General features: G+C 42.1%; 1 protein-coding gene and 1 long non-coding RNA gene across 2 annotated transcripts; one reads left to right on the plus strand and one right to left on the minus strand.

Annotated features, from left to right (window-relative positions):
• Positions 1 to 247: 247 nt before the first annotated feature.
• Positions 248 to 2,080, minus strand: LOC118370235 (uncharacterized). The gene is made up of 2 exons (XR_004822766.2): positions 1,937 to 2,080; positions 248 to 424 (listed from the first exon to the last, which is right to left on the minus strand). It is a non-coding gene; the product is annotated as an uncharacterized LOC118370235 (long non-coding RNA).
• LOC118370234 (actin-related protein 3) lies at positions 2,050 to 11,943 on the plus strand. Its single transcript, XM_035755153.2, has 12 exons — positions 2,050 to 2,235; positions 2,686 to 2,741; positions 5,047 to 5,171; positions 5,611 to 5,721; positions 5,807 to 5,902; positions 6,264 to 6,371; positions 8,171 to 8,314; positions 8,554 to 8,727; positions 10,604 to 10,696; positions 10,922 to 11,047; positions 11,223 to 11,306; positions 11,488 to 11,943. The coding sequence occupies exons 1-12, from the start codon at positions 2,192 to 2,194 to the stop codon at positions 11,581 to 11,583; spliced, it is 1,257 nt and encodes a 418-aa protein (XP_035611046.1). The 5' UTR covers positions 2,050 to 2,191; the 3' UTR covers positions 11,584 to 11,943.
• The last annotated feature ends 8,560 nt before the right edge of the window (positions 11,944 to 20,503 follow it).

Here is a 20,503-nt window from a genome sequence, read left to right on the forward strand (position 1 = left end):
GGGTCTTCAACCTTTTCTTTCCCAGGGAACCCTCCCAGGCAAACTGGAGACCCAGGGACCCCTTTCATACATTAGCAAAATAGCATTTTTTTCACGTCTTGTCTTATCAAGGTGAATGATAATATCCAGGAGAAGTATTTTAACCGTACCGCAACTGGGAATGGTATATGGTAGATAGGAAGGTCAAAAAAATGACTACTATCACAACTCAGGATATGACACAAATGCAGACACAGGAGGCGGATAGTTTGGTTCTCATAGTATGTATTATAACAAATGTATTATAACAAATGTATTATAACAAAGGGACAGGCAGGTAGAGGTTCGTAATCCAAGGCAGAGTCAATCATGGAGAGAACGGCAGGCAGGCTCAGGGTCAGGACAGGCAGAAAGGTCGGAACCCGGGAAGACTAGAAAAACAGAACTTGAAAAACAGGAAATACACTGGTAAGACCTGACAAAACAAGACGAAGAGTCAAACAGAAAACACAGGTATAAATACACAGGGGATAATGTGGAAAAATAGGAGACACTTGGTGGGGGGTGGACACAAGCGCAAGACCGGTGAAAAAGATCCCGGTGTGACAGCCCCCCCACCCCAGGGCCGCCACCTGGCGTCCTAACCAGGCACATACCTGGTGAGTCAATATAACGTATTATGTGATTTGTTGAACTAAATTTAATTCTGAACTAATTTAGGCATACCTAAACAAATGGGGCAAATACTTATGTAACGACTATATTTTAGTAATTTAATTGTTATTAATTTGTAAATATATATACACACACATACATAGAAATGTTCACTTTGACAGAGTATTTTGTGGAGATCAATGTAAAAAAAAAAGTAATTAAATCTATTTCAATCCCACAAGTTCAAGGGGGTGTACTTTCTATCGGCACTGACTGTACATTGTACTGTCAAATGCATATTGCCACCTAATGGTGAAATAGTAATACACCCCAAGCTATAATAACAATTTACTGTATGCATCCACTTTCTTATAGCAGCCCTTCAAATACAGTAACTCTGGGCCTGTATATTTAATATTAAATGAGGACAGGAATCAAATTACATTTGAAAGGTTTCTCAGCTAAACTGTATCCATTTGTCAGCTTTTCCTCTTCCCATCCTAATGTCGACACACAGTAAAGGGATGGTTCCTCCCACTGACTGGAGACTGGAGAGGACCGTTTGAACAAGAAGAGAAAGCTGAGGGCTTTGTGAGGATACAGGGAGTGACGGACCACCGACGTGCGCAATGGATGACTCTTCCTGGAGAGAAATAAGGCAATGTTCTATAAAGCTCAGGTATTGGATCTAGTCTAGCCGCGAGGTGGCTCCATGATGGATCCAGCTCTCAGCCCCAGAGCTCTCTCAGCTAATATATCTTCTTTATCAGTGGCCTTCCATGTGGTCATGGTGAAAGGAAATTACAATCCTCCTTGGCTGGTTGATGGGAGGTAAATCAATGATATGATCTTTAAGCAGAGCAGGTCGCTGGAGATGTTTTTGGGGGTGCTGCACTAGCCTATAGCTTCGAGGAACACATAGCTCTGAAAATGGAAACTTTTGAGAGATGGTCTTGGGTGAAACTGATCACTCATGCAGTATACTTCTTGAATCTCCCAATTTTACCAATAGACTATTGAACAATTTACATGGGATAGAGAGAAGAGATCTTGGTTTTCATGTTCACCCAAAAGGTCAATCTAACGCATTGATACAATGCTTTTAAATGTAATTTATTTCAATAGCGTCATGCAATGTTCAAAGAAGATATTATATTCAGATAGTCTACTACCCTCATCAGCAGTCACAGAATCCTGTCCATGAATTGACTGAACAGTTGCTACTATAAAAATTACCGTTACATTATAGAGAATAATTGTTTCATATGTTTTACATGCAATTAGAACGTGTACATGTACTTACCCCTCTGAAAATGTGCAATATTAGAAATGCTTTAACAAACGTTATGATCAGCGTCTCGTCAGCCGCTTTAAACTTCCGCATCATGTGATTGCGGAAGTAACTTCACTCTGCGGGTTCAGGGTTCCGCCTCTAAACTAGCTAGCTAAATAAATGGTTATCCCTCTACCCAAAACAAACGACTTTCCTTTTTATAAGTCCCATTTGGAATATAGCAGCAATTCACCATTGAATTCTGCAGTAGATATTTAAGGAAGCATGGCTGGACGTCTACCGGCTTGTGTAGTTGACTGTGGCACAGGGTAAGTAGCATGTGCTAATGCTAATAATTGATTAGCTAGCTAACTAATTTATTGGCTTTAGCTAGATGCACCCAGACGTGGCATACACGTTGGGCGTGCAAAGTAAACAAATCAAGACAGCTTGCTAGTCAGCAACAACCTTTATTTGCTTCATTTCGTTTAATCGAGCCAGCAAACTACTTAGTTAACCATTTTAGGTTCAAGAAGATAGCTTGCTAGTAGCTAATTTCCATCAGTGTCCCCCACTCGTTAGAAGTTACATTAGCAGTATGCATTGCCTTTAATCTGTTACTGTAGTCTACGTAAAATGTATGTTTTAACTTGTGGAAGCGTATATCTGGCATAGTCCATAGATAGTCATGCCACCCTTTAGATGAATTTTGCTCTGCTCGGACACCATTATGATCTATATAACCCACTGAACTTTCTCATGCAATGCATTTGTTGTAGGTACACAAAGATAGGATATGCTGGAAACACGGAGCCACAGTTTATTGTTCCTTCATGTAAGTATTTCTGTGTCACACAGCATCGTTTCCGAACTCGGTGCATGTTTTGGTTTTTGCCCTAGTACTAAACAGCTGATTCAAATAATCAACTGATCATCAAGCTTTGATAATTTGAATCACCTGTGTAAAAAAAAACACCCCTTGGGGTCCCGAGGACCGAGTTTGGGAAACGCTGTCATACAGTCTTCTAATGATAATGTACTATGCCCATTCATATGTAGCCCTTGATCATGAATATCAGTTCCTTTCCATTACACGGGTCATTGGACGAAGGTGTCTTCTGTACTGAGGAGTTTTGTTAAGAACCGCAAAGCTCGGTCTGAACATTAACACGCATCGCTTGCAGTACGGTTTTGGCAGCATAAGGACCTTTTATATTTTATATCAGCGATAAATAATAATGAAAGAAAATAGGGTTAGGGTTCCCACACGGCCATATTTCCATGTTACAGCGCTTGTTTATGGAAAACAGAGAGAATAAAGACTGGGCTACCTGTGCTAAATAGCTATCTGCTTCTTCCGAACACTTGTGTGTAAACGGAAGACGGACGCCACAAATGTTTTGTCACTGATAAATATGGTCAGCTGCAGCTGTGTTAAAACAGTGTGCATCCTGCATTTTGATGTGATATGAAAGTAGAGTGATTTATGTTTTTAGAACCATACCGCAATTGAGAATCGATTCACGTTTAGATGGAGTATTTGGTTGTTTTGGCTTCCAGAGCCAATTCGCCATTTAAACAGAATATCCTTGGTCTATAAGCCAAATAATGGAGCCTAACTCATAAGGCGGACATACTGTATGGTCATTAGTTAAATGAATCTGCTGAAAGCATTTTGGTATCGGTCCTTCCTGTTTTTCTTATCTGATTGGAGTGCTCAATGGAAGTAGGTGAACACACCTAATTCATCAAAATTGTAAAACCACAAAGTTTGAGTTGGCTGCCTTCCTCTAGCAATGAGTCATCCAGTGGACCCTAAATGGCAATGCTAGCTTGTTAGAGGCACCATAGACTAGTTATTCAGAGACAAAAATGGTTTGTATTTATCAATTTTCAATTATCTTAGCCTATTCACTTGTTTTCAGTACTTGAAACTGTCCAGACACAGCTTGAAAGGAAGCTAGTCCAGCCTATATCCAGTGTTATGGCTCCATAGCAGAAGTCCCCTTGTGCCCCTGCTGACTAGAATAACGGACAAACTTGCTAAGGACTTGAAGTGGCCAGTAGATAGATGACATGTGCACGTTTAGAAGCCTGGATGGATGACAAGTAGGCCTACACATTTAGAGGCTACAAGGAAGTAGTTGAGGGAACAATGTTCATCGTCTGACATTATAATAATATATAATGTATGCCATTTAGCAGACACTTTTATCAAAATCGACTTGCAGTCATGAGTGCATACATTTTATGTACGTGTGGCCCGGCCACACGTACATAAACCAGAGTGATCAACTTTTTCAATGAAGTCACATTATGCAGATAGTTAAAGGCCCAATGCAGCTGTTTTTATGTCAACATCAAATCATTTCTGGGTACAATTAAGTACCTTAATGTAATAGTTTTCCATAAAAATAGTAAAAAATAAACAAATGTCTTTTAAGCAAAATATTATAATTCTCAAGCAATAATTTTGCTAGGACTATTTGGGTGTAGTCTGAGCAGGGTTGGAACAACTGAAAACTAGCTGTTATTGGCAAAGTGGTTTGGAACTCTTTTGTTCTATTAACTTATTTACCATCTCGTGATGTCACCAGACAGGCCGTAACTCCATCCATGCAAAACCTGCTGATTTAGAATGTCCTGTGTCTAATGTATTTTCAAATCGAAAGAGAACGGTTGCTGTCTCCCAGAAGCTTAGCTGGTGCGTAAAAAAACATAAATTCAGACAAAGGGGTGTAATTGTGGTCCTTCTGTAGCTCAGTTGGTAGAGCATGGCGCTTGTAACGCCAGGGTAGTGGGTTTGATTCCCGGGACCACCCATACGTAGAATGTATGCACACATGACTGTAAGTCGCTTTGGATAAAAGCGTCTGCTAAATGGCATATATTATTATTATATTATTACTCAAAAAGTTGTCAGATAAAGCTTACTTCATTATTCAATGTTGTGAAAATAATGAAAAACATCAAATAACTTTTAGTTGAAAACAACGTATGTGACATTGATATTAGTCAAACATTTATTCCAGCGATACAATTGACCAAAAAGCTCAAGTAGGTTTAATTTGGTCATAATGTCCAAACCATATCTAGGCTGGTACTAAGGATTGATGGCGGTGAATCTTCCTAAACTTCAGGTATTGCCATCAAAGAGTCGGCCAAGGTTGGAGACCAAGCCCAGCGCAGGATGACGAAGGGGGTGGACGATCTGGACTTTTACATCGGTGACGAGGCAATAGACAAACCAAATTATGCAACAAAGGTACATTGCATTTTCCAGTGATGGGAGGTCTACTTAAAGGCTAACCTGTACGCTCTACATACATTTTTGGACTGATGTTCTAAAGTAATTAATATAATGAATTTATAACTTCCTCATAAGCTTGGTTCAACTGGGATATCCCATCAGAACTGAAATATAATCTTGTTTTTACTCCAATGTTTGTAAAACATGGTGAAACCTACTATGTTGGATGGTCAGTCCGTGCAACCATATCTCTATCTATACATTTTAGAGTGGTTACATTTCTTCAACCCATTAGTCAGATTTTTACCGAAACTGTCGGGAGAGTTTGCTTTATTGTTTCAACTGTAGATTTCTATGTAAATGTTCAATGTAAAGTCATGCGGAATGCCTGTTAGAACTGAGTAGAACTGGAAAAATAATGTCTGTGTGTGTGTGGTTGTTCCCCTTGTTACAGTGGCCCATTCGTCATGGGATCGTGGAAGACTGGGATCTCATGGAGAGGTTCATGGAACAGGTCATCTTCAAGTATCTGAGGGCAGAGCCCGAGGACCACTACTTCCTCTTGGTACGTTCATAACATGCACATTAGTGTGGAAATTATGCTACCTAGTAGCAGGAACCTATGGGATTTGTACTTTTCTTCTCCACAGACAGAGCCCCCTCTGAATACCCCTGAAAACAGAGAGTACACAGCAGAGATTATGTTTGAGTCCTTCAATGTTCCAGGTCTTTACATCGCTGTACAGGTAAATCCTCTCTACGTTCTATGTTGGTTCTATATAATCTCTTACCTGCACCTCTTCATGGTCAAGTCAAACTTGATTTCGAATGCATTATCACAACTCTCAATATACTTCACAGAGAAAATTAGGGTGTCCATGAGTTGTCTGTGAAACCTCTGGGTGGATCTCAGTTCTGGGACCCTTTTCAAAACAGGAGTAGGAGTGCTGATCTAGGATCAGATCTCCCCACTGACTATATGTAATCTTATTGATTGTGATCTAAAAGGCTAAACTGATCCTAGATTAGCACTCCTGATCTGAGACTCTTTGAATACATGTTGTAATCATTAGTGGAAAGTGACACGGTCTGTGTTTTCCTTGTCAGGCGGTCCTGGCGCTGGCAGCCTCATGGACCTCCAGACAAGTGGGCGAGAGGACCCTAACGGGGACGGTGATTGACAGCGGTGACGGGGTCACCCACGTCATCCCAGTGGTGGGTACATGCCTTCGATCATCATTCCATGTAGTCTTTACTAGAACTGGGTCATGTTTAGTAGGTAGCACATTTTTTGAAGCAAAGTGAAATTGGGAGGAACTTCCTGAACTTGTCCAACAAGAACACATTTTCTTAATCTGTTGCAAAAGTTTGGAACGGTGTGCCCTACTGAACACTACTCGGATGTATTCGACCGACAGTTGAAGTCGGAAGTTTACATACCTTAGCCAAATACATTTAAACTCAGTTTTTCACATTTCCTGACATTTAATCCTCGTAAAAATTCCCTGTTTAGGTCATTTAGGATCACCACTTTATTTTAAGAATGTGAAATGTCAGAATAATAGTAGAGAGAATGATTTATTTAAGCTTTTATTTCTTTCATTACATTCCCAGTGGGTCAGAAGTTTACATACACTCAATTAGTATTTGGTAGCATTGCCTTTAAATTGGGTCAAACATTTCGGGTAAGCTTCCACAAGCTTCCCACAATAAGTTGGGTGAATTTTGGCCTCCTTGCTCGCACACGCTTTTTCAGTTCTGCGCACAAGTTTTCTATAGGAATGAGGTCAGGACTTTGATGGCCACTCCAATACCTTGACTTTGTTGTCCTTAAGGGTCATTGTCCATTTGGAAGACCCATTTGCGACCAAACTTTAACTGATGTCTTGAGATGTTGCGTCAATATATACACCATTTTCCTGCTTCATGATGCCTTCTATTTTGTGAGAAGTGCACCAGTCCCTCCTGCAGCAAAGCACCTCCACAACATGATGCTGCCACCCCCATGCTTCACGGTTTGGATGGTGTTCTTCGGCTTGCAAGTGTCCCCCTTTTTCCTCCAAACATAACGATGGTCATTATGGCCAAACAGTTCTATTTTTGTTTCATCAGATCAGAGGATATTTCTCCAAAAAGTACGATCTTTGTCCCCATGTGCAGTTGTGAACCGTAGTCTGGCTTTTTTATGGCGGTTTTGGAGCAGTGGCCTCTTCCTTGCTGAGCGGCCTTTCAGGTTATGTCGATATAGGACTCGTTTTACTGGGGATATAGATGCTTTTGTACCGGTTTTCTCCACCATCTTCACAAGGTCCTTTGCTCTTGTTCTGGGATTGATTTTCACTTTTTGCACCAAAGTACATTAGTCTCTAGGATACATAATGAGTCTCCTTCCTGAGCGGTATGATGGCTTCGTGGTACCATGGTGTTTATACTTGCGTACTATTGTTTGTACAGATGAACGTGGTACCTTCAGGCGTTTGGAAATTGCTCCCAAGGATGAACCAGATTTTTTTTCCTGAAGTCTTGGCTGATTTCTTTTGATTTTCCCATGATGTCAGGCTAAGAGGCACTGAGTTTGAAGGTAGGCCTTGAAATACATCCACAGGTACACCTCCAATTGACTCAAATGATGTCAATTAGCCTATCAGAAGCTTCTAAAGCCATGACATAATTTTCTGGAATTTTCCAAGCTGTTTAAAGGCCCAGTCAACTTAGTGCATGTAAACTTCTGACCCACTGGAATTGTGATTAAGTGAAATAATCTGTCTGTAAACAATTGTTGGAAAAATGACTTGTGTCATGCACAAAGTAGATGTCCTAACCAACTTGCCAAAACTATAGTTTGTTAACAAACAATTTGTGTAGTGGTTGAAAAACGAGTTTTAATGACTCAAACCTAAGTGTATGTAAACTTCCAAATTCCAACTATTGCTAACACATACATGGTAACGTATTACATTCCTGTATGAGTGATAATGAATTGTGTGGTTGATTGGTGTTGTGTTTTCTTCCAGGCGGAAGGCTACGTAATCGGTAGCTGTATAAAGCACATCCCCATCGCTGGTCGAGACATCACCTACTTCACCCAGCAGCTGCTGAGAGAGCGGGAGGTGGGCATCCCACCAGAGCAGTCATTGGAAACAGCCAAAGCCGTCAAGGTACCTGCACATTTCTAACTTTTTGTTCCCTACACAAACCGATGGAATTAATACATGTATTATTTGTGAGCATTTCTCAGGTTCAACAGCAGAGGTCAGTATTGCTGCACCATTGCTGCACCAGAGATGTACAGTCACAGATCATGACTCCTTCTTGTTAACTCTTTGGCATCTACCCAGTGTCTTATGTACACTTGTTTATGACTTACAATTGATAACGATTCCATATTGTGTTCCAGGAAAGGTTCAGTTATGTCTGCCCTGACCTGGTGAAAGAGTTCAACAAGTACGATACGGACGGCTCTAAGTGGATCAAGCAGTACACGGGCATCAACTCCATCAGCAAGAAGGATTTCACCATCGACGTGGGCTACGAGCGCTTCCTCGGCCCCGAGATCTTCTTCCACCCAGAGGTATGATCCCATTGATTTTCAATATATATTATTGTGCTTGTATTATGTAATGTATCTAGTGCTGAGCGATTTTAGTGCTTTTTGGTTTGATTATTAAAACATATTTTGGTTTCGAAATTTTATTTTTAACATTAAATCCATTGTGCAGTATGTGGGTTGAATACTGTAACACAGAATAAAACAATTAATAAAAGTCTCATGATGGTAGTGGCCGCCCATTACTGCTTATCACCTATAACCATAATTTATTCACATTACTTTACTTTAATAAAATATTTCAGTTGTGTATATTACATTTGTTTTATTTGATGACTTTATTATTTAATTCCAAGTCACCATCTCCTTAGAGTTGATGCTCATGCTGTCTGACAAAATAACTATTTTGTAGTTCTTCAAAGTAAATTAGGCATATTTTAATGACTGCTGAATACCAACTATCAATCACTTAGATCATGTATATTCAGGTAGAGATATACTATATATACAAAAGTATGTGGACAACTCTTCAAATTAGTGGATTCGGCTATTTCAGCCACAACCGTTGCTGACAGGTGTATAAAATTGAGCACACCGCCATGCAATCTCCATAGACAAACATTGGCAGTAGAATGGCCTTACTGCAGAGCTCGGACTTTCAACGTGGCACCGTCATAGGATGCCACCTTCCCAACATGTCAGTTTGTCAAATGTCTGCCCTGCTAGAGCTGTGCCGGTCAACTGTAACTGCTGTTATTGAGAAGTGGAAACATCTAAGAGCAACAACGGCTCAGCCGTGAAGTGGTAGGCCACACAAGCTCACAGAACGGGACCACCATGTGCTGATGCGCGTAAAAATCATCTGTCCTTGGTTGCAACACCCACTACTGAGTTCCACATTGCCTCTAGAAGCAATGTCAGCACAATAACTGTTTGTCGGGAGCTTCATGAAATGGGTTTTGATGGCCGAGCAGCCGCACACAAGCCTAAGATCACCATGCGCAATGCCAAGCGTCTGCTGGAGTAGTGTATAGCTCGCCACCATTGGACTCTGGAGCAGGGAAAATTAGTTCTGGAGTGAATCACACTTCACCATCTGGAAGACCGACAAACAAATCTGGGTTTGGCGGATGCCAGGAGAACGTGGCAACAGTTTGGGGAAGGCCCGTTCCTGTTTTCAGCATGACAATAGCCCCGTGCACAATGCAAGGTGCATACAGAAATGTTTTTTTGAGATCGGTGTGGAAGAACTTGACAGGCCTGCACAGGGCCCTGACGTCAACCCTATCGAACACTATTGGGATGAATTGGAACGCCGACTGCATGCCAGGCCTAATCGCCCAACATCAGTGCCCGACCTCACTAACGATCTTGTGGCTAAATGGAAGCAAGACCATGCAGCAATGTTCCAACATCTAGTGGAAAGCCTTCCCAGAAGAGTGGAGGTTGTTATAGCCTCAAAGGGTGGACCAACCCCATATTAATGCCTACGATATTGGAATGAGATGTTCGACGAGCAGGTGTCATATATAGTGTCACTCGCCAAGTAACAGCTGCTCTCTATATCACCTCACGACCACGCATTCTTCTCTGTTCGGTAGCAAGCATAAAGTAAACTGATTCGACAAGTAGATGCACAATGGATTATGGTCATTGTAGTTAATTACCATGTTTTTATGTGCTAACCTATGTGGAATATTGGCCTGTTGGAAACTCTCTACTACATTGCACAGTTCAGGCTAGATCTGATTTATTTCAAGAGAAACTGTGCAATGTGCAGCATTGAGCTCCCAGGAGAAAACTGAACTGAAATTGGTCAATTAGTTGTTTAAAAGAAAAATAACTGACATTTCTGTTAATAACATTGGTTGTACTGTATTATACTCTTCTCCTCCCCCAGTTTGCCAACCCTGATTTCACCCAGCCCATCTCAGAGGTTGTTGATGAGGTCATTCAGAACTGCCCTATTGACGTCAGACGTCCCCTCTATAAGGTACGCCTGTGGCGTTCAAGTTCGTTTTTATTTCATTCACATGACAGGCGACAAGAACGTTGTGTTTGACAATATAAAAGCAGCCCTCATGATTTATTAAAACGATACATTTATGCCACATACTGAGACTCGTCTCCATCCAGAAATTACGAGGATGAAATGGGTTTTACTTTCTAAATGATCTATTCAGGAGTATTTCAAGGTTCCTTGTCTGTTGCTATGCAGAACATTGTGCTCTCTGGAGGCTCCACTATGTTCCGAGATTTTGGCCGTCGTCTGCAGAGGGACCTGAAAAGGACAGTGGACGGCAGACTGAAACTCAGTGAGGAACTGAGCGGTGGCAAGTTGAAGGTGAGAACTGATTTACATTTGACCTCGTCAGCTGAAGCACTCTTGTGGGGATGCTACATCTTTATGGGTGTTGTGGCTCCTAAAATGTTCAAAATGATGTCATATTTTGCATTTCCAGCATAATCATAGGTCATTATTGAGGAAATAACACCAATGTTTCATGTTCTTTTGCCAGCCCAAACCCATCGACGTGCAAGTCATCACTCACCACATGCAGAGATACGCTGTTTGGTTTGGCGGGTCCATGTTGGCATCAACTGTGAGTTCTAAAACTTTGTCTGTTAACTCATGTTACTATCAGAAATATATATTCTACTGATGTAAAAGCTCAAGACAGACACTTGGAGGCTTTGTTAGCTTTGGTTAGAATATAAAATTGGAAACTTGAAAGGAAAAGTGTACACCAACAAATAAAACGGTCATATCTACTCTTTCCTCAGCCGGAATTTTACCAAGTGTGCCACACCAAAAAAGACTATGAGGAGATCGGACCGAGCATCTGCCGCCATAACCCTGTCTTCGGGGTCATGTCTTAAAAAGGACTTCCCTCAGTTATCACTGGAGCTTGCAGTTGGAGCAGAATGGAATGGAGTGGACGGACAGAGGCAGAGTTGCATTACTGCACTATGGTCGCTGCTTAATCTAGCCTATTTCCAGGGCTGCGGTTACAGACAAAATACAGGAAGAGAATGACATAGAATGACTAGATTCTATTCCTATGGAGAATGACTCATTTATCAACTGCAGACCAAACGATCAGGCTGACAAACGGGGGTGAATATCTATGTAAAATAGAAGGAAATGGTGTCTTAAAGCCAAAAGCATTTTCAGAGCAATTGTGTGGACACAGTAATGTGCAAGAACAGGATAATAAAGTGAACTCATGTATGATTAAGTATATGCCTGTTATTTCTATGGTATCCACACATACAGCAATTAAGTACAGTTGGATTATATTTACTCAATAGCTCTTTTTTTTCCAGATGCACTTCTCTGTGTGTTCAAGGGTATAGCTTGTTTATATTTCATATTATTGAGTTTATATATATATATTTATTTTTTTTGGGGTGGACAAGAACCCATAACGCATGTAATATTTCAAGTGGATTATTCCCAGTCGTATGTGGTAATACCACCTTCCCAGTTAGTTGAGACCGCAGCATAAGTTTAAAAAAAACTTGACCAATAGAGTCCATTTTAAACGTGTCTAATAATTGCAATTAAACATGGCTCCCGGAACATGAATATGTCAACATAAATGGACGGAAGGACGGGACTCTAAAAACTGCAATATTCTCTGCTTTTCTGAAACATGGCTCTCGGACAAGATACCCCCCATGACTATCCAACTCGATGGATTCTCCATTCACCAGGCGGACAAGACAGTGGAGTTGGGGACATCTAGGGGGGAGGGGTTTTCCTCTACATCAACACCAACTGGTGTGCTAACTCCAGCGCGGTGGAAGTGCCGACCCACTGTTCACCTGTCTTGGAATACCTGATGGTCAAATGCCGACCCTTTTACCTCCCGATTTCAGCTGTAATCGTGACTGTTCTATACATTCCACCTCAGTACAGGAAAATAACAAGCTGCCACTTAACGAACTGTACAAGGCTATAAACAAGCAAGAAACTCCACATCCAGGGGCTGCTTTTTTTCTTCCCATGTCCGCCATTCGGCAAATCAGATCATGACTCCGTACTCCTGCTTCCTGTTTACAAGCAGAAACTCAAACAGGAAGTTACCCATGACTCGCTCTGTTGAAAATGGTCACCAGAATCAGAGATTATGCTGCAGCTTTGCTAGCGCTGTTTGAATATGTTTTGAGACTCCACTAACCAACTCCGTCACTGGCTTCATTAGAAAATGTATCGGCTATGTTGTCCCCACGGTGAGGGTTCGCTGCTTCCCCAATCAAATGCCCTTGATTAACACAGAGGTTGGCGCTAAACTAAAGGACAGTGCAACCGCACACAGAACTATCGTAGACAACCCCGAGGCTATGGCAGAGGACAGGAATAAGTACAAGAAGTCCCGCTATGACTTCCGCAGAGTCATCAAATGTGCAAAAGGACAATATAGGAATAAGGTGGAATCAAACTACACAGGCTCCGACGCCCGCCACACGTGGCAGGGACTACAGTCCTTTACGGATGGCAAATGAAGACCCAACCGTGATCTGCCCAACAATGCCTCCCTACCAGACGATCTCCATGCATGTTATGCATGCTTTGACAACAACAAGATCGTGCCAGGTGTGAGGGCCCTCACCGACCGTGTGGATTGGGTGATCTTGCTCTCCGAGGCCGATGTGAGAAAAGTCTTTAATCAGGTCAACATCCGCAAGGCCAAGGGACCCAATGGTATTCCGGGGTGCATTCTCGGAGCATGCGCAGAACAGCCTCTCCCTGTCCCAGACTGTAATCCCCACGTATTTTAAGATGACCACCATTATTCCTGCCCATAAGAACTATCGCCCTGTAGCACTCACTTCTGTAATCATGAAGTGCTTTGAGAGGCTGGTTATGGCACAGATTAACTCCACCATCCCAGACACCCTAGACCCACTCCAATTTGCATACCGCCCCCAACAGATCCATAAATGACACAATCTCAATTGCACTCCATACTGCCCTCACCCACCTAGATAAGAGGAATACCTACGTTGCATTCAGAAAGTATTCAAACCCCTTGACCTTTTCAATATTTTGTTACCTTAGCCGTATTCTAAAATTGATTAAATTGTTTATTTTTTATCATCAAATTACACACAATACCACATAATGACAGAGCAAAAACTGTCTTCTTGGGTATGATGCTACAACATTGCCAAACCTGTATCTGGTATGTTTCCCATATTATTCTGTACAGATCCTCTCAAGCTCTATAAGGTTTGATGGGGGGCATTGCTGCACAGCTATTTTCAGGTCTCTCCAGAGATGTTCGATCGGGTTCAAGTCCACGCTCTGGCTGGGCCACTCAAGGACATTCAGAGACTTGCTCCGAAGCCACTTCTGCATTGTCTTGGGTGTGTGCTTAGGGTCGTTGTTCTGTTGGAAGGTGAACCTTTGCCCGAGTCTAAGGTCCTGAGAGCTCTGAAGCAGGTTTTCATCAAGGATCTCTCTGTACTTAGCTCCCTTCATCTTTCCCTTGATCCTGTCTAGTTCCCAGTCCCTGCCGCTGAAAAACATCCCACAGCATAATTCTGCCACCACCATGCTTCACTGTAGGGATGGTGCAAGGTTTCCTCCAGACGTGACACCTTGCATTCAGGCCAACGAGTTCAATGTTGCTTTCATCAGACCAGAGAACCTTGTTTCTTTAGGTGCCTTTTGGCAAACTCCATGCAGGCTTTAATGTGCCTTTTACTGAGGAGTGGCTTCCGTCTGGCCACTCTGCCATAACGGCCTGATTGCTGGAATACTGCAGAGATGGTTGTCCTTCTGGAAGGTTCTCCAATCTCCCCAGAAGAACTCTGGAGCTCTGTCGGAGTGACCATCAGGTTCTTTGTCACCTCCCTGACCGAGGCCTTTCTCCCCCGCTTGCTCAGTTTGGCCGGGTGGCCAGCTCTAGGAAGAGTATTGATGGTTTCAAACGAATTCCTTTAAAGAATGATGGAGGTTCCTGTGTCCTTGGGGACCTTCAATGCTGCAGAAATGTTTTGCTACCCTTCTCCAGATCTGTGCCTCGACACAATCCTGTCTCGGAGCTCAACGGACAATTCCTATTGACCTTATGGCTTGGTTTTTGCACTGACATGCACTGTCAACTGTGGGACTTTATATAGAGACGCGTGTGCCAATCAATTGAATATACCAAAGGTGGATTCCAATCAAGTTTTAGAAACATCTCAAGGATGATCAATGGAAACAGGATGCACTTTAGCTCAATTTCGAGTCTCATAGTAAAGGGTATGAATACTTACAGTAGAATTTTGACTGGCTGCAATCACTGTGCTGTGGTAGGAAGGCCTGGAAAATCGCTAAAGACTCCAGCCACCCAAGCCATAGACTATTCTCTCTGCTTCTGCACAGCAAGTGGTATCGGTGCATCAAGTCTGTCACCCACAGGCTCTTGAACAGCTTCTAACCCCAAGCAATAAGACTGATAAATTGCTAACAGAATTGCTACACACACTATCTGAGTTGACCTTACTGACCTTTTAGTTTTAGTTTTGCACTGACTCTATGCACACTCACACACTCACTCCATCATCTGCTCACTCACACATAATAAGCACGTACATTTATCCTGACTCAACAATCACGCACACCCACTCACATACAAGCTGCTGCTGCTACTCTGTTAATCTTATATCCTGTTGCCTAGTCACCTTACCCTGATACATGTCTACCTCCATCACTCCAGTATCAACCTGTTCAACCTCTCTTTCGTATCGTCTGAGATTCCCATAGATTGGAAAGTTGCCACGGTCATCCCCCTCTTCAAAGGGGGAGACACTCTAGACCCAAACTGCTACAGACCTATATCTCTTCTACCATGCCTTTCTAAGGTCTTCGAAAGACAAGTTAACGAACAGATTACCGACCATTTCGAATCCCACCGTACCTTCTCCGCTATGCAATCTGGTTTCAGAGCTGGTCATGGGAGCACCTCAGCCACGCTCAAGGTCCTAAACGACATCATAACCGCCATCGATAAGAGACATTAACTGTTCAGCCGTATTCATCGACCTGGCCAAGGCTTTCGACTCTGTCCTCCAGATGAGCTTCAATGCCATACAACTCTCCTTCCATGGCCTCCAACTGCTCTTAAATGCAAGTAAAACTAAATGCATGCTCTTCAACCGATTGCTGCCCGCACCTGCCCACCGTTCTGACTTAGATTATGTGGACAACTACAAATACCTAGGTGTCTGGTTAGACTGTAAACTCTCCTTCCAGACTCACATTAAACATCTCCAATCCAAAATTAAATCTAGAATCAGCTTCCTATTCTGCAACAAAGCATCCTTCACTCATGCTGCCAAACATACCCTCGTTAAACTGACTATCCTACCGATCCTCGACTTCGACGATATCATTTACAAAATAGCCTCTAACACTCTACTCAACAAATTGGATGCAGTCTATCACAGTGCCATCCGTTTTGTCACCAATGCCCCATATATTACCCACCACTGCGACCTGTACGCTCTTGTTGGCTGGCCCTTGCTTCATACTCAACGCCAAACCCACTGGCTCAAGGTCATCTGCAAAACTCTGCTAGGTAAAGCCCCACCTTATCTCAGCTCACTGGTCACCATAGCAGCACCCACCCGTAGCACGCGCTCCAGCAGGTATATCTCACTGGTCACCCCCAAAGCCAATTCTTCCTTCGGCCGCCTCTCCTTCCAGTTCTCTGCTGCTAGTGACTGGAATGAACTGCAAAAATCACTAAAGCTGGAGACTCTTACCTTGCTCACTAGCTTTAAGCACCAGCTCACAGAGCAGCTCACAGATCACTGCACCTGTACATAGCTCATCTGTAAATAGCCCATCCAATCTACCTCATCCCCATACTGTAATTATTTATTTATTTTGCTCCTTTGTACCACATGTATCTCTACTTGCACACTCATCTTCTGCACATTCTACCATTCCAGTGTTTAATTGCTATATTGTAATTACTTTGCCACCACGGCCTATTTATTGCCTTTACCTCTCTTATCCTACCTCATTTGCATATGCTGTATATAGATTTTTCTACCGTATTATTGACTGTATGTTTGTTTATTCCATGTGTAACTCTGTGTTGTTGTATGTGTTGAACTGCTTTGCTTTATCTTGCCAGGTCGCCGTTGCAAATGAGAACGTGTTCTCAGCTAGCCTACCTGGTTAAATAAAGGTGAAATAAAAAAAATAAAAAGAATCCCTGCACATTGTAAATATGGTATTGGAAATGACCATGTATATAGTATGCTTACTTACTTATTGTGTTTTTCATATTTAGGTAGTATTTTCTTGTAATATTATATTGTTATTGATCATTGCATTGTTGGGTTTTGAGTTTGCAAGAAAGGCATTTCACTGTACTTGTGCATGTGACATGAAAACATGAAACTACTGTCCTCCAAGCTCATCACTAAGCTCAGGACCCTGGGACTGAACACATCCCTCTGCAACTGGATCCTGGACTTCCTGATGGTCAAACCCAAGTGGTGAGCGTAGGCAACAACACATCCGCCACACTGACCCTCAACACGGAGGCCCCTCAGGGGTGCGTGCTTAATCTTTTCCCGAACTCCCTGTTCATCCATGACTGCTTGGCCACGCACGACCCCAAATTAAGTGTGCTGATGACACGATGATGTTAGGCCCAATCACCAACGACGCTGTGACCTGGTAGTGTGCTGCGAGGAAAACAACCTTTTCCTCAACGTCGACAAGATAAATGAGCTGATGGTGGACTACAGAAAACGGAGGACCGAGCACGCCACCATCTACATCGACTGGGCTGTAGCAGAGCTTGTCAAGAACTTAAAGTTCCTCTGTGTCCACATCACTAAGGAATTAACATGGTCCAAACACACACCAACACAGTCGTGAGGAAGGCAGGATGATGCTTTTTCCCCCTCAGGAGACTGAAAAGATATGTCATGGGTACTCAGATCCTCAAAAATGTATACAGCTGCACCATTGAGAGCATCTTGACTGGCTGCATCACCGCTTGGAATGGCAGCTACTTGGCTTTTGACTGCAAGCCGCCACAGAGGGTAGTGCGTACGGCCCAGTACATCACTGAGGCTGAGCTCCCTGCCTTCCCGGACCTCTAAACCAGGCGGTGTCAGAGGAAGGTCCTAAAAATTGTCAAAGATTCCAGCAACCCAAGTCATAGATTCTCTCTGCTGGTAAAAGTCAAGATGTCTGAATACTTTCCAAAAGCACTGTATGTACATATCGAACTCAATTACCTCGTACCGCTGCACAAAGACTCTGTACTGGTACTGTATATAGGTCATTTATCATGACTAATGGTGTATTTATTCCTTTTGTTTTTAACTTTCTATTATTTTTTTACTTTTTCTCTCTGCATTGTTGGGAGGGGCCCGATAAGTAAGCATTTCACTGTTAGTCTACGCCTGTTGTTTACGAAGCATGTGACACATACCATTTGATTATCTCCCGGGTTTAACAAGAAGGCCTTGCTACCGTCCCAGAAGGACAGTCACAGCCCAGCTGGTCGAGAAGACTGTCGTCCTCAACGCCAAAGCTGCGGCTGAAGCCAGTAATGTTGTGTGGCTCACTTGGTAGAGCATGGTGCTTGCAACTCCAGGGTTGTTGGTTTGTTTTCCAACAGGGGACCAGTACGAAAATATATGCATCTGGATAAGAGCGTCTGCTAAATGATTAACAGTTAATTGTAACGTGGCAATCCTGAGAGCTTCTCTCTCTCCAAGCTGACGACGTGTATAGTCGCCATCACGTGAGAGGAGATTAATGACATGTTTTCATTAAAAACGTTATTTAAATGAGCATATTCAGTTTGATTTCATCCTTCCACCATATGATATAGTCCGGGCAAAAGCAAATAATTTGTTCTGAGATTCTGAAATTGCTAGCCAAACGGCTGGTCGTCAATTCTACTGGCATGGTTGCTATCCATAAGGACATAAGGAGTTCTAAGAAGACAACAAAATATTTTATGCAGGCTAGCTACGTTTCCTTTGCTAGCTAGACAACTAAGGCTGGCACACAATCACATCAAGCAGCTGAAATGACAGAAAACTATGTGCATTTTTGTTTGTTTGACCTTTGTTTGAATAGCCACATTCATTATAATGATTCTGATGAATGAATTCGCCTGGCTCAGAGAAGCTGTCAGTCTCACCACGTTCATTTTCTATGTCAGGGGTTTTCAAACCGGGGTCCGCGTTGGTACTGTGGGTCGTCTGCAAATTGTTTTGGGTTGAAAAATCTTTTTTCAGTTTTATTTTGTGGATCAAATGTGTACGCCTTTGCGTCCAGTCTGAAGGAAGTTACAGGTAGTTTCACGAGCCAACGCTAACTAGCATTAGAGCAATAGTAGTCTACAGGAACATGGAAATAGATACTGTAAATGGCTTCATTGCCAAAATCTCTAACTATCCCTTTAATATGGAGAAAATTACAGTCATTGGAGCTCATTACAATATATTTGTTTTAGGGGGCGTGCCGTCTAAGTGGTAATTTTCAGGATAGAAAAACATTTTCAGTGTCAACTTAAATTACCAAAACCAGATAGAAAGCACACAGAAAATATATATATTGAACTGCAAAATCTTCTCTCAGATCAATTAAACATTTTCTAGAATTGCAGAAAATGTGCATTACTACAGCAATATTTTCTCTATGCTGCCAAGATACTTTTCTAAAAGACTATGTTAGAGTTTACACTTCCTCTTTCAAAGAACTGTGGGGAGGTCAAATAATGAAACTGTCTACCAAACATATTCATTTTAAAATGTTGATTACTTCTAGTTGCTATTATCATTCCCCCAATGACTGTAGATTGAATAGCGCACTGAAGCCTAATGAAGTCGATCAGTCCACCATCAGACTGTTCGGCCTGTCCTGAAGTCATCAGGTGAGAATCGCAACTTGACCTGTTGGTTGATGATTCTTGTCTGTTTTACTTGGTGGGTGACGGCTATCCAATTGAATTGCTTATCCAAATGTTTGATTGTTCTTACCAGGTCCTGGTTTAATCGTCCAGACGACTTCACATGGTCCACTAGTCCTTTATCTCTCTGGTTTTCCTCCAAGGTTTGTCCAAGAGCAATCTGTGGTGGTGAATGAAGACACGATACAGTATAAAGACGTAAAGGGGCCTTCTCAAACCCTTTTTTGTTAAAATTGTTCAGGAATTGATCCTTGTCAAAATTGTATTTGTCTACCCTTCACTGCCTGTCATCTTGAATTTAAATAAATGGGTGCACACATTCAATAGAATCAGGATACAGCTTTGGCAAGTTTTTAATCGTATTCTTTTTTGAAAGGCTTTTCAGTTTGGCATGGTATTGTTAGTGGGTGTTCACCCTAAATGTTTGGAGATGTATTTTCTTCTGAACATTACGGAAGGGTTCATTGGTCTGTGCTTTACTAATGTATGTGTCAATCAAAGTACTTAACATGACTGTCTTGAGTGAATTATATATACAGGTTTTATTTGAATAGTACACATTTGGAGCTAAAAGCTGAATTGCAGCATAAATAGGCCTACATGCACCTGATTAAACCAAATAGAAGATAAATTATCCTATATTCATCTGAATGCAGACTAAAATATATTTTTCAAACACCTACTGACATTCTGTGTACTGTGTAATTTCAACTGAAATGTATCATTCAAATCACAAAACCTGTGAAGAATGTATGCCAGTAATTTGTCTTAGTTACCAGTCCTTTCCAATTGGATGGACTTGTGATTTACCGCCCACCCACACAGACACCCACATCTTCCTGAGCAGCCTCCTA

The sequence above is a fragment of the Oncorhynchus keta genome, chromosome 37 (assembly GCF_023373465.1).
Source record: "Oncorhynchus keta strain PuntledgeMale-10-30-2019 chromosome 37, Oket_V2, whole genome shotgun sequence".
Taxonomy (NCBI): Eukaryota; Metazoa; Chordata; class Actinopteri; order Salmoniformes; family Salmonidae; genus Oncorhynchus; species Oncorhynchus keta.